The 14,655-nt window shown below is 44.3% G+C and overlaps 1 protein-coding gene across 3 annotated transcripts in view; it reads right to left on the bottom strand.

Moving 5' to 3' along the window:
• The window catches only part of fig4a (FIG4 phosphoinositide 5-phosphatase a), a 96,490-nt gene that overhangs the window by 34,651 nt on the left and 47,184 nt on the right, over nt 1-14,655 (bottom strand). For all 3 annotated transcript variants that reach the window (XM_067985021.1, XM_067985022.1, XM_067985024.1), the window contains exon 15: nt 1,348-1,496. In XM_067985021.1, the coding sequence (XP_067841122.1) occupies nt 1,348-1,496 (149 nt within the window). The remainder of the gene's footprint in view (nt 1-1,347; nt 1,497-14,655) is intronic.

The following is a 14,655-nucleotide window of genomic DNA, read 5'->3' as shown; positions in this document are numbered from 1 at the left end:
AAAGAAAAGCAAAAACTTACACCATTCTGACTCAGGAATGCCATCCTATTTATATAAAAAAAAATAGGGAGACTGGTTAGAATGCTGTTATTTCCTCCACTATGGCCTGCGTTTGAATCCAGCCTGGATCAGTGAGATTATCTTTATGGCATCTAAGGGCAGTCTGTGCAAAGATCTTAGCTAGCCTCTGAGATTCAGATCAAGACAAATAGCGTAGCATAGTAAATCAAGATGTATATATAATCCATCTCCCAGCTTGTACTTTTCTGGTTATTGTGGAGGAGCTTTATCCTACATCAAACCAATGCTATACTGGACATTAGGTGTAAACACTATGGTTAAAAAGTACAGTATTCCTACACTTGTATTCCTAACCTTGATGAGCACAAAAAAGTGCACACTTTAATTTTACACACAAATGTGAGGTAAACAAGCTTGTGAAAGTTCGGCCCATACATAACACTATTTGATAATCACAAAGATTTGTGTATCCAAAAGGTTTCATGTGCTGTAGTCAGTTGGAAAACAGCAACTAGTAGCAAATCCTCCTCCAATTTTCTCTCTTCCTGCCTTGGAGAGTGACCTACAGGGGCGTATGCTTGCATAGTTACCAGCACTTCTACAGTACATTGCCCAAGTGGCTTCATATGTGAGCTTGCAGAAGTATCAGTAGATTATGTGAGTATGGGAGACATCACAAACAAGCCCAATTACATCCTCACCAGAGACATCCACAGGTACACACTTTCCTGCAGGTGTGTCACTGAATAGTTAGTTATCGGGAGCAGAAACCCCAGTCTGCCTTTTCCCATTCCTTGTTCAGGGGTGGAGAGGCCAGCTGTAGTGCCTCCTTCTGCCACCCTAGCTCACAACAAACAGCATTGGCCAGGTATCAAACGTGGGCCTCCTTTTCCATTCCATGTGGTGCATGCAGCCTGGTTTTTCCTTAAATCTGCCTGTTTTAATTGGAATTTATCAATTCTTAAATTTGATTTTGTGCAGTAGTCCATTGGAGGGAAAATTATAGATTCCTGATTCTTTAAATCCTGTATTGGGTAAATGTTTGCATACAGTATGGTACTGAGCCAGACAGACACAAAGGTTCCACATCTAGTCTGCTGGTTAGCTAATGTCAGCTGGAAAAAGAAAAGTAGGGGGAAACTGAGGCAGTCCTGCAGTTGGTCCGTGCATGCTGGGGTTGGGAGGTCTGGGAAGGGGGAAAATGAAGATAAGCTGGTTTACAAAATCAATATGAAGAGGGGGGGAAAAAATTTGGAAACAAAAGAAATTCAGTAAATTGAACAAATTAAAGCAGCTGGAATTCATAAAAGCAAGATTAATGCTTACCGAACAGCATCAGTGTCAAATTGCAGTCTTGGTTTATCAATTACACCTAGAGCATACAGCTGGCAAGCCAAAGCACATTTTCCCACCATAAACTGAGCAGTGTTTGTACGATCCAAACAGTCAACACAGTTTGTCCTTAGAACACCAGTCTGAAACAGAATTTAGGCAGAGCAACATAATAAGCTATATTGTAAGGAGCATAACGTATCTAGTTACCAACCACTAACATTCCAGTTCCCTATTAGTAGGGTCAAAAATATTCGAACATGTCGCATATCGAAACCCTTGATTCGTCAAAAAGAATTAACGTTTTTGATACCTTGTTTTTAAGTAAGGATAAAATCTGCAAATGATGAACAAGCATAAAACTGTCTTTTAAGGGTACATAAAAATACCTCTCTCTTGCATAATTTTTCAGTCAATACAGACTTTAAAAAAATGTCTATTAAAACAGAGATACAGACAGTATTAATTACATAGAGAAGATCTAGTTGTATGGTACAGTTTTAAACTTTTCAATTATGAAAATTATAAATGTAAACTTCAAATTGAAGAAATCGGGCAAGTTAAATTTCTGTTACAAACTGACAAATAAATGACAGTTGGTTTAAGAGCTGTACAAGCATTTGTTTACATATGCAGGCTTCATAAGTGTCAAAGTCTGCAAAAGAATTACCTACAAGTACAACTAGGAGTGACTGGAGGATTACTAAATTTATTTCACAAGTGTGAAAAACTGATGATTAATTAGCTATTGAAGTTAATGAAGCTCAACGGAAGCTCGAGGAACAGCACCTCCTCATCTTTCGATTAGGCACTTTACAACCTTCTGGACTCAATCTTGATTTCTATAACTTCAGATCATAACCACTGCTCCTATTTTTTCGTATTGTTCTATATGTATTTTTTTCGTATTGTTCTATATGTATTTTTTCGTATTGTTCTATATGTATAAATGCGTAGGCTTCAAGGAGCTCCTGAACATTTACCTGAGGAAGGAGGAAGTCTCCGAAAGCTTGTGAATTTAAAATAAAATTGCTGGACTATAACTTGGTGTTGTAAAATTGTTTACAATTGTCAACCCCAGTCCATCACCGGCATCTCCACATCATGCCTATTTTTTCGGACAGCAGGTGCTGGTAATGGTTCTGATGTTGCCATTTACAGCTCCTCTAGACCCACCTTTTGTTTCTTTACTTGTCCCATTACCACTCCCTTTGCCTTGTACCATCATCCCCTTTCTCATTTAATCACTCCTGCCCTCCACTCTATTTCAGACCTTCCCTTTTGTTCTTCCTTCCCTCCACTTTTCCCTGGCTCTGTACTTGCTTAATAATTGTTAAATCCTTACTTCTTCCGGTTGTAACGAAAGATCATCGACCTGAAACATAAACTATTTCACTCTCCAGATGCTGCCCGACCCGGAGTATTTCCAGCATTTTCTGCTTTAATTTCAGATTTCCAGCATCCTCATTATTTTGCTTTTATAAATTAGTTATTGTTCCCTTTCAAATTAGTTTAAATAATTTTTGTATTCTCATCCCAGTGATTATTGTCCACGTGTTCATTTTATTCATAAGGGTCATGTAAGATTGGCTCAGTTAGTAGCACTCTTGTCCAGCCCGAGTCAGAAGTTTGTAGGTTCAAGCTCCATTCCTGGTCCGATAGTAAAGGCTGACAAGTTTCTGTACACAAGAAATAGGAACAGGCATAGGCCAAACGGCCCCTCGAGCCTGCTCCGCCATTCAATAAGATCATGGCTGATCTTTTACCTGAACTCCACTTTCCCGCCCTATCCCCATATCCCTTGATTTCCCTAGAGTCCAAAAATCTATCACTCTTAGTCTTGAATATACTCAACGACTCAGCATCCACAGCCCTCTGGGGTAGAGAATTCCAAAGATTCACAAACTCCAAATTAGCTCAGATTAACTGACAATCAGTGTTACATTTCTGGCGACTTCCCAAATATATTTATTGGCACTCTCCGCAAGAGTCAGCTTGCGTAGACAAACCTAAACGATCTATGAACTGAAACATGGGCCCCGATATTACCAGGGAGGTGGGTTGGCAACTGGGTAACCTGTCCAGTAAAATCGGTGCGTCCCCCACGCGATCGTAGGTAAATTGAAGCCACTTACCGTGGCTTCCAGGTTGGGAACCTGCGCAGCAGGTGGACTGCGCACCTGCATCACAGGCTGTTTGCTAGAGGAGCCCTATTTAAAGGGGCAGTCCTCCAATACTGCTCCTGCAACAAACAACCAAAAGAGCAGCATGGAGCAGCCCAGGGGAAAGGCTACTTCCAGGTTTAATGATGCCTCACTCCAGGTGTTACTGGATGGGGTGAGGAGGAGGAAGTGGCCTGCCTCTGCCACCAAGAAGGCGTGGCTCGAGGTGGCAGAGGAGGTCAGCAGCAGCAGCAACATATCCCGCAGCTGGATCCAGTGCAGGAAGCGTTTCAATGACCTAACTAGGTCAGCCAAAGTGAGTACACTTACTCATTCTCCTACACTCCGTCTGCCACATCACTGCCCCCACCCCACAACTCCTTCTGCACTGCCAGCACTACTCTATCGCACCACTCAAACCTCATCCTCAACTAACCTGCACTTCCTCACCTCCCCAGTACTCATCCAACAACTACCACTCAACCCAATCCTCATACAATGACATGGCATTGTCTCAGACTCACCCTCTGATGCATCTCAGCCTCACCCAAATCAATGCATTCAGCGGTTGGCCACGTCACCGTCCCTCACTCTATTTTCTCCCCTTATAGGAGAAGGGAGCCCAGAATGCACGGGAGAGGGCGAAGACCGGAGGGGGGCCGCAACATCAGGTTGTCCTCATGGACGCGGAGCAGGAGGCCCTCGAATTGTGCCGCACTCTCGAGTGCCTGTCCGTGGGAGACGCAGAGACTGGCACCCGACAAATGGATAGTGACAGAACTTTAACATTCAGCACTCACAATAGCAAGTGATGTTAACATGCCTTGCCATCTTCAGCACCTCAACATTTGTCATCATGCTTAATATTGCCTTCTGTTCTCTTATAGGGCCTTCAGCGACTGCCGTGACGGCAGAGGGCGATTCCTCAGAGGACCTGCCAGCATCTGAGGGGGCACCGTCACATCTGAGCAAGCCATCCACCAGCGTAGATACACACACCTCGGTGGGTCCCCGTCGTCACTTAGTTGGGGATGCACATGGTGAGTCACCACACACGTGAGCACGAGCAAACACTGGTGGCAGGGGCAGCTGTGGAGAGTCCGCGTCGGTGGGAACATTCTTCTCCAAGCTCTGCTCAGCTGGACACAGATGCTGAACCCTGGGGGCCATCCATGAAAAGAAGAATGATCGGGGACAGCAGCACACTTGCAAGTTGCTGGGACAGGTGCCACGCGCACTCACCACAATCGCGCAGAGGATGGAGGAGACCAACTCCTGCATGAGTGGAATGGTGGCACAGGTACAGGAGGGAATCTCTGAGATACTGTCACAGGGACGTGAGGGCATCTCTGAGATAGTGTCGCGGGTAAGTGCGGGAATGTCTGCGATGGAGGGAAGGCTAGCCTCCATGGAGCTTCAAGCATGGCTCAACAATGAGGCCATTGAGGCCCTGACAACGGCCGTTCGGACTCAGGATGATCAACTTTCTGCCGCCTTAAACAGGCAGGCAGATACACTAGCACTGGCCTTACAAGGCTTCACACATGTCCTCCAAACTGTCATCCAGCAGAGTGGTAGGAGTGATGTGGGCCTAGCCCAGGAGAGGGATGATGGTGAAAGGGGACATGGAAGTGGGGACGCGACTCAAAGCGTTTCCACGTCTCACCCGTTGCTTCCCTCTCAACTAGTACCCGCAATGCTGCCTCCTCTCCAGATGGCAGAGTCTGCCCCTGCACAGGTGCAGGTGGAGCCCTCACGGGCACGAAACCCAGAGGGCGTCAGCCCAAAGCAACTAATTGGTCAGGGCATGAACAAGATCAACCTGCCACTACCTCTGCTGCAGCCACAGGGGAAGAACCACATAGGAGTAGTCAGAAGCGTAAGGCAAAGGTTTTGAGTGCAAAGGGGATGCACAAGGGTGTTTGAGGCTTTATGTTTTTTAATTTATATTTGATTTTTTTTTCCCACTCACAATAAATCTTATCACCACTACTGCCAACTCTTGCCCATTCTTGACTGGCTTGTGCAATAAGTCCCTTTCATGAGGTTCACCATGAACACCCACACTTGATGCCACCCACTGGGTCATTCTACAGTGGGTGGAGGTGTAATTGCACGACTATTTTGTGCAGGGGGCAGGGGAGGGGGCTGGTGTGGCCGCGCCTGTCCAGGTTGTGAGGACTGGACTCTTCACACTGTCTGATGTTAGGAGAACCATTCACATATCAGTGACTCCCTGGCCTCACGAGCAGCCAGGTGAGCCGCTGTTCTGCCCATGGGTTGCTCCTCCTCCTCTGCCTCCTCCTCCTCAATATGGGTGGCAGATGTGGATGGGGCTTCCACTAGCGGCACCCCTCTCGTGCCATGTTGTGCAGGATACGACAGACGACTAATGCCTCCCACACTGTCTGGCGCGTATTGAAGCGCTCCCCCAGAACGATCAAGGCACCTGAAACGGATCGTGAGCAGCCCTATAGCATGCTCAATTGTAGACCTGGTAGTGACGTGGCTGTCATTATATTGACGCTGTTGCTCGGTGGTGGGGTTCCTCAGAGGTGTCATGAGCCACGTGTGCAGGGGGTAGCCCTTGTCCCTGAGGAGCCAGCCCTTGCGGGTGTTGGGTGCGTGGAAGAGGGGCCGGATATTGGACTCTCGGAGGATGAAGGAATCGTGGCAGCTGCCAGGGTATCTGGCGCGCAAGTGAAGGAATCTCTTGCTGTGGTCACAGATGAGCTGAGTGTTGACAGAGTGATAGCCCTTCCTGTTGATGAACAGTCCTGGCTTGTGTGGAGGTGCTCGTATTGCTATATGGGTGCAATCGATTACACCCTGCACACGTGGGAAGCCAGCCACAGCGTGGAATCCGACTGTCCTCTCCGTCTGGCTGAGGTCATCCGTGGGGAAGTTGATATAGTGCAAGGCCCTGCAAAACAAGCCGTCGGTGACCTGCCTTATGCATGTGTGTGTAGACAACTAAGAGACCCCGGCGATGTCCTCGGTGGCACCCTGGAACGATCTGGAGGCTAAGAAGTTGAGGGGAGTGGTAACTGACAGCGACAGGTAAGATGATGCTGCTCGGGCCAGCCGAGAGTCTGAGTCTGAGCCTCCGTATGCACTGCTCCTCAGAGACGTCCAGGAAGCTGAGCCTCAGTCTGTAGACCCTGTGGCGAGGGTAGTGCCTCCTGCGATGCTGCTCTCTGTTGTTGCCTTCCCTGCTGTTGTGCAGGTGCCTGTGGCGCAGCACTGTGTTGTGGAGCTCCACGTGGCGGAGGTGGACGGCATGCCTGGCGAGGCAGGTGATGTTGCTCGTCCTCGGATGAAGTGATGAATGCAGCTATGGCGCCCCCCCCCATCCTGACAGTGAGAGTTTGAGGGGGTCCGCAAAGTAGTTAAATGTGTTTGCACAGAAGAGTTTAGGATATAAATTAATAATTTTGAGTGGAAAGACAAAGGTGTTGCAGCCAAAAGCTTGTCTGAAGTGACAGAGTGCCCTGCTGCAATAAATGAGGTTTTCCCCCCACCTGTCAAAGAATCCTTTGCCTCTCCCACTGGCTTCTGGCCGAAACACGTCTGCTTCAACAGGGAGTGTTTCCCACAGCATGGGAAACACGCTGAGGATACTTGAAAATTGCACCCTTGCCAATGAGATCTGTCAAGGACCTCAGCTGTCTAAATAAATATGTGAATTGTCATCCCGCCGGTTTTAATTGCCAGTGAGAGTCCCGCATGCGGGAGCTGCGCACGCACCCGAGTCACTGGGGAACGCGGAAGTGGGCGGGTTGGAGTTGGGCTCCGGACCTGCTCCGGGATTCCCCCATCTTACGAGTCTCCCCCCCCACCCCCCCCGCCTCCACTCGGCCATCTGAAAATCGGCCCCTTGATCATGTATGCTAAATATGCGAGTTAGCAGCACACAGGGTGAATAATAAACCCTTTTACCATTGCGATATGCACCAAAATAGTATGAGATACCATCATGTACTCCTGATCGGATTTGGATAGTTGGAAAAACACCAGACAGAGATTGTGCAGCTTAGCCTAGACAACTAATTAGGTTTATATAGAATCTACAGCACAGAAACACACCATTCAGCACAACTGGTCTATGCCGTGTTTATCCTCCATACGAGCCTCCCACTCTAATTACTTCTATCCCTCATATGCAGTAAACCTCCCCTTAAATACATCAGTCCTACCAGCTTTAACCATTCCATGTGGTAGCGAGTTCCACATTCGCAACACTGTGTAAAGAAATTCTCCTAAATTCTTTATTTGATCTGTTAGTGGCTACCTTATATTTATGCTCCCTTGTTCTGAACTCATCCACAAGTGGAAACAGTTTCTCAACATCCACCTATCAAACCCCATAATTTTAAGATCTTCTCTTTTCTAGAGAAAAAACTTCAGCTCAATCTTTCCTGATCCTTGAAAGTGCAAAAGAGATTTTCTCCAGTGCTTCAATATTCTTTTTGTAGTATGGAGGCCAGAACTGCAAACAGTATTCCAAGTATGTTGTATATAAATTTATTTGTGATATTGATAGATTAGGTGAATGGGCAAAACTGTGGCAAATGGAATTCAGTGTAGACAAATGAGGTCATCCACTTTGGATCAAAAAAGGGTACCTTCTAAATGGTAAAAAAAGTTAAAAAACAGTGGATGTCCAAAGGGACTTAGGGGTTCAGGTACATAGATCATTGAAGTGTCATGAACAGGTGCAGAAAATAATCAAGAAGGCTAATGGAATGCTGGCCTTTATATCTAGAGGACTAGAGTACAAGGGGGCAGAAGTTATGCCGCAGCGATACAAAACCCTGGTTAGACCGCACCTGGAGTACTGTGAGCAGTTCTGGGCACCGCACCTTCGGAAGGACATATTGGCCTTGGAGGGAGTGCAGCGTAGGTTTACTAGAATGATACCCGGACTTCAAGGGTTAAGTTATGAGGAGAGATTACACAAACTGGGGTTATATTCTCTGGAGTTTCGAAGGTTAAGGGGTGATCTGATCGAAGTTTATAAGATATTAAGGGGAACGGATAGGGTGGATAGAGAGCAACTATTTCCGCTGGTTGGGGATTCTAGGAGTAGGGGGCACAGTCTAAAAATTAGAGCCAGACTTTTCAGGAGCGAGATTAGAAAACATTTCTACGCACAAAGGGTGGTGGAAGTTTGGAACTCTCTTCCGCAAACGGCAACTGATACTAGCTCAATTGCTAAATTTAAATCTGAGATAGATAGCTTTTTGGCAACCAAAGGTATTAAGGGATATGGGCCAAAGGCAGGTATATGGAGTTAGATCACAGATCAGCCATGATCTTATCAAATGGCGGAGCAGGCACGAGGAGCTGAATGGCCTACTCCTGTTCCTATTTCCCTGATTTTGTATTCTATTCCTCTGAACCCCAGTACTTTATTGCACTCTTTGTGGCCTTATCAACTGGTGTGCTACTTCTAGCAATTTATGCATCTGTATTCCCAGATCTCTTTGCTCCTCTACCCCATTTAGTTTCTTACCTTCCAAGGAATAAGTAGCCTCCTTATTTCTCCTATCAATATGAACCACCTTACACTTCGCTATATTGAATTAGGTTTGCCATTTATCCACCCACTATTAAGAACAATTATACAAAAATAAAATAGAACAGATCAATTAGCATAATATTACAACCTTCACAGGCACATTCATTTGTTCTTGGAGTCTATCGTAACAAATCAATGTGACTCTTGAAAGGAAGCCTTTTAAAGAATTCTTTAACTGAGGTTATAAGTCATACATGAGCTCTAAGCACTAGGGAGTTCTGCTGTGACAGGAAGCTAAATGGTTGAATCATGTGACTAACAAAACTGACCAAACACTGCTACATAATCCGATAGGAAGCTTTTGAGTATGCAGCTGTCAAATCACATTTTCAACGACTTGATGGGCAATCAGAGATAACAGTTGCCTGTCCTAGCAGGAGAATCCCTGAAGGGGCAGCAGTCACAAGCAATTAACAGCCTTCTTTAACACCTGTCTGATAGGAATTCCCAAATGAAGCATCTATTATTCTACAAAGAATGCATAACCTGGTTAACAAGAGGTCAAAAGGTCTCTGGGTTGTCAAACCAGATGGTCTGACTTTGCATTCAACTACAAAAAAGTTTCCCTTAAGGCTTAAATGCATTTTTAAGTCCCAGGATAGTCACCCAGTTAAGATTTCATTCAAAAATATGTAATAGAGAATCTTGCGATCTGAAACAGGACAGATCCTCAGTTTGATCATAAACTGCTTTTTGCAAATTGAATACAGTTTCATTGAACTATAAAAACAAATTGAGGATAGAGTTTTAAATATAGCAGTGGAAGCTTTACATTATTAGCTGCCAGATTATTAATTTTGCAAGTGCTAAAAATCCAGATTTGAGGAGAAAAAAAAAGATTAAAAGTGGCGATTTTAACCCTACCAACCTGAGGAAACATGAAGAACAGTTAACATCGGCCGGAAGATTAGCCCACTGGTGTCCCGCACCATTCCGCTGTCTTGAATTTGAACCGGTTCTGGGCAGGCGGCAAGGATGCCCGCCTGAAGCCGGCATTGTCATGAAGTCATCGGTCTGGACTGCAATTTTCACTGGTGACATGAGCTGGGAAGTCATTGTAGCTTTCCTGCCAGGTGAAGACAGTGGGAAGAGGATCCCAGGCCAGAACGTCCCAAATAGTTGTTTTTTTAAAAAAAAATCTTTTCCCTCGTGGGACGAGTTTAGGTGTCCCCTGTCCCTGCTCCCCCTTTCCAAAACAGGAGATCCTCCTGAAATCCCCTCCCTGCGACCTATGTTGTTGACTGTTTCGGGGCAGGCCTGTGGCCAACTGACTCCCGCCCGCCAGCCAGCCAGGTACTGGTTCCTGTCCATTTCGAGCGCGCAGCTGACCGGTGATATGAAAATCTCCCAGGCGTCAAGCTGCTGAGGCGAGCGCTCACTTCCCGCTCCTAGTTAAACGCCGGCTTTAAACGATAGCCGTAGGTAGCTATTTTTTAAACCATGGTTTAATTTTCAAGTACGTTTCTTTAAGTACATACGGTTACTTAATGGTTATGGTATCGGACTGGTAATCTAGAGGTTGAGAGTGCAAATCCCACCACAAAAAGTTAGGAAATTGAATTACATTTGGTGATTATTTGCCTGGCATCAGGTAAAATAACCACGAAAGCTAAGCTGTTGTGAAAAACCCAACTTAAATGGAAGGAAACCCTGCCACCCCTACCCGGTTTGGCACGTGACTCCAATCCCAGGCTACGTGGTTGAACTTTAATGCCCATAGAGGAAATAGGGATGGGCAGAAAATGCCAGCGGGGTCCACATCACGGGAACAAATATATTAAAAAAATCTTGTACTTAAATGTAAATTTTCATGCACATAAATATAGTATACAGTTTCAGACAAGTTCTATGTTATTTCTTCTCCATTGGTTCTCCAAATCAGACAATGTACCTAGAACATAAGAAATAGGAGCAGGAGTAGGCCAATCGGCCCTTTGAGCCTGCTCCGCCATTTAATAAGATCATGGCTGATCTGATCCTAACCTCAAATCTAAATTCATGTCCACTTTCCTGCCCGCTCCCCGTAACCCCTAATTCCCTTCACTTCTAGGAAACTGTCTATTTCTGTTTTAAATTTATTTAATGATGTAGCTTCCACAGCTTCCTGGGGCAGCAAATTCCACAGACCTACCACCCTCTGAGTGAAGAAGTTTCTCCTCATCTCAGTTTTGAAAGAGCAGCCCCTTATTCTAAGATTATGCCCCCTAGTTCTAGTTTCACCCATCCTTGGGAACATCCTTACCGCGTCCACCCGATCAAGCCCCTTCACAATCTTATATGTTTCAATAAGATCGCCTCTCATTCTTCTGAACTCCAATGAGTAGAGTCCCAATCTACTCAACCTCTCCTCATATGTCCGCCCCCTCATCCCCGGGATTAACCGAGTGAGCCTTCTTTGTACTGTTCCATTAATAAATCAGTTTCTTTTTATTAAGAACATAAGAAATAGGAGGAGTAGGCCATACAGCCCCTCGAGCCTGCTCCGCCATTCAATAAGATCATGGCTGATCTTCGACCTCAACTCCACTTTCCTGCCCGATGCCCATATCCCTTGATTCCCTCTGGGGTAGAGAATTCCAAAGATTCACAACCCTCAGTGAAGAAATTTCTCCTCATCTCAGACCTAAATGGCCGACCCCTTATCCTGAGACTATGCCCCCTGGTTCTCGACTCCCCAGCCAGGAGAAACAGCCTCTCAGCAACAACCCTGTCAAGCCCTCTCAGAATTTTATACGTTTTAATGAGATCACCTCTCATTCTTCTAAACTCCAGAGAGAATAGGCCCATTCTACTCAATTTCTCTGCATACATCAACCCTCTCGTTCCAAGAATCAATCTAGTAAACCTTTGTTGCACCATCTCTAAGGCAAGCATATCTTTCCTTAGGTGTGCTCTCACAATTGCAGCAGGATTTCCTTACTCTATTGCAATGGGGTTGGAGCACAAAAGGCCAACATTACATTTGCCTTCCTAATTGCTTGCTGTACCTGCATGTTAACTTTGTGTTTCGTGTACAAGGACACACAAATCCTTCTGAACACCAACATTTAAAAAAATATTCTGCTTTTCTATTCTTCCTACCAAAGTGAATAACCTCACATTTCCCCACATTATACTCCATCTGCCACATTCTTGCCCACTCACTTAATCTATCTATATCCCTTTGCAGACTCTTTGCATCCTCCTCACAGATTACTTTCCCACCTAGCTTTGTATCGTCAGCAAATACATTGGATACATTACACTCGGTCCCTTCATCTGAGTCATTAATATAGATTGTAAATACCTGAGGCCAAAACACTGATCCTTGCAGCACCCCACTAGTAATAGCCTGCCAACCTGGAAATGACCTGTTTATTCCTACTCTGTAGTCTGTTAACCAATCCTCTATCCATGCTAATATTACGCCCAACCCCATGAGCCCTTATCTTGTGTAACAACCTTTCGTGTAGCACCTTATCGAATGCTTTTGAAAATCCAAATATACTACATCCACTGGTTCCACTTTATCTACCGCTAATTACATCCTCAAAGAACTCTAATAGGTTCGTCAAACATGATTTCCCTTTCATAATGTGGAGATGCCGGTGATGGACTGGGGTTAACAATTGTAAACAATTTTACAACACCAAGTTATAGTCCAACGATTTTATTTTTAATCCCACAAGCTTTCGGGGGCTTTCCCCTTCCTCAGGCGGTGTGGAAGTGCCACACCGCCTGAGGAAGGGGAAAGCCCCCGAAAGCTTGTGGGATTAAAAATAAAATCGTTGGACTATAACTTGGTGTTGTAAAATTGTTTACAATCCCTTTCATAAAACCATGTTGACTCTGCCTAATCAGATTATGATTTTTTAAGTGCCCTGTTACCATGTCCTTAATAATGGATTCCAGCATTTCCCGACGGCTGATGTCAGGGTAACTATCTCTGCTGCCACCTCTTTTGGAACTCTAGGATGTAGGCCATCAGGTCCAGGGGATTTGTTGGCTTTTAGTCCCATTAATTTCTCTAGTACTTTTTCTTTACTAATATTAATTACTTAAAGTTCCTCACTCTCGTTAGACCCCTGGTTCCCCACTATTTCTGGTATGTTTTTTGTGTCCTCTACTGTGAAGACAGATACAAAATATTTGTTGAATGTCTGCCATTTCCTTATTCCCCATTATAATTTCTCCTGTCTCTGCCTCTAAGGGACCCTCATTTACTTTCGCTACTCTCTTCCTTTTTACATAGCTTTGTAGAAGCTCTTACAATCTGTTTTTATATTTCTTGCTAGTTTATACTCATATCCTATTTTCTACTTCTATCAATTTCTTGGTCATCCTTTGCTGGTTTCTAAAACTCTCCCAATCCTCAGGCTTACTACTCTTCTTGGCAACAATATAAGCCTCTTCTTTTAATCTAATACTATTCTTAACTTCTTTAGTTAGCCACGGATGGATCACTTTTCCCATGGAGTGTTTCATTTCTTAATGAATATTAGTCGAGAATTATGAAATATTCGCCATTGTTTATCTACAGTCATACCTTTTAATGTAATTTTCCAATCTACCTTAGCCAACTTGCCCCTCATACCTTTGTAACTGGCTTTGTTTAAGTTTGAGACTCTGGTTTTGGTATGTCACTCTCAAACTCAGTGAAATTCTATCATGTTATGATCACTCTTCCCTAGAGGATTCCTTACTATGAGATTACTAATTAACCTTGTCTCATTACACAAGACAAGGTCTAAAATAGCCCGTCCCCTGGTTGGTTCCACAACTGTCTTCATTCAACATCAGGGTGCCAAAAGATACAGAGAGATACAACTATTAGCATTACATTACAGAAAGCTACATACTAGGATTGAATTATACGACAGTAATTGTCATGTGGAATGTGGGTGGCGATCAGATGGCCGCAAGACCAAAGGAATCATGATTGCCTTCTGAATTGTCTCAGATTGAATTACAGTGTAATGCACTTACAGCAGATTAAATTAGTGCAAACCAGATGTCTAGTTTAGTAGATGTCAATTGTAACCCGACAAATCTGGTAACTTGCCTTATGATGGAAAATTTACTAAGAAATGTTTTAAAGGGAGATTAAAAATACTATATACAGTACTAAAAGATATACAAGAATTCACTCTCCCCTGGCCCCATGATTCCACTTCAACTGGAGTCGAGCCCAGCGACTTTGCTATTTACTCAAGTGACAACTGCCAAAAATCAACCATTTGTCTGAAAACAATTTTAAAAGATACTACACCTAATCTGAGGAAATAACCCAACAATTTTGATATTGAATTAAATGAGCGACATTTGATCAAAATAAGTGATCAAAAAACGATAAGACTAAAGTGTCGTTCTGGTTCCAACCTTATTCCTAGGCTGACATTTTGCTATTCAACCATTTTTTTTGCAATCTAAATTTACAGTACCCCATCTCACTGATCATCTCCACAGCCTCTCTGAAGGGTATAAAAATCACAAATGCTTTTATCAATCCTAAGGTTTTTTTGGACAAGACTATAACCGTGTTTGCTTGTGTGTGTCTGGTTTATTCACTTTACCTGACTG

Source organism: Heptranchias perlo, chromosome 5 (genome assembly GCF_035084215.1).
Source record: "Heptranchias perlo isolate sHepPer1 chromosome 5, sHepPer1.hap1, whole genome shotgun sequence".
In the NCBI taxonomy this organism is placed as follows: Eukaryota; Metazoa; Chordata; class Chondrichthyes; order Hexanchiformes; family Hexanchidae; genus Heptranchias; species Heptranchias perlo.
The sequence above is the reverse complement of the archived record's forward strand: the minus strand, read 5'-3'. Positions and strand labels throughout refer to the sequence as shown.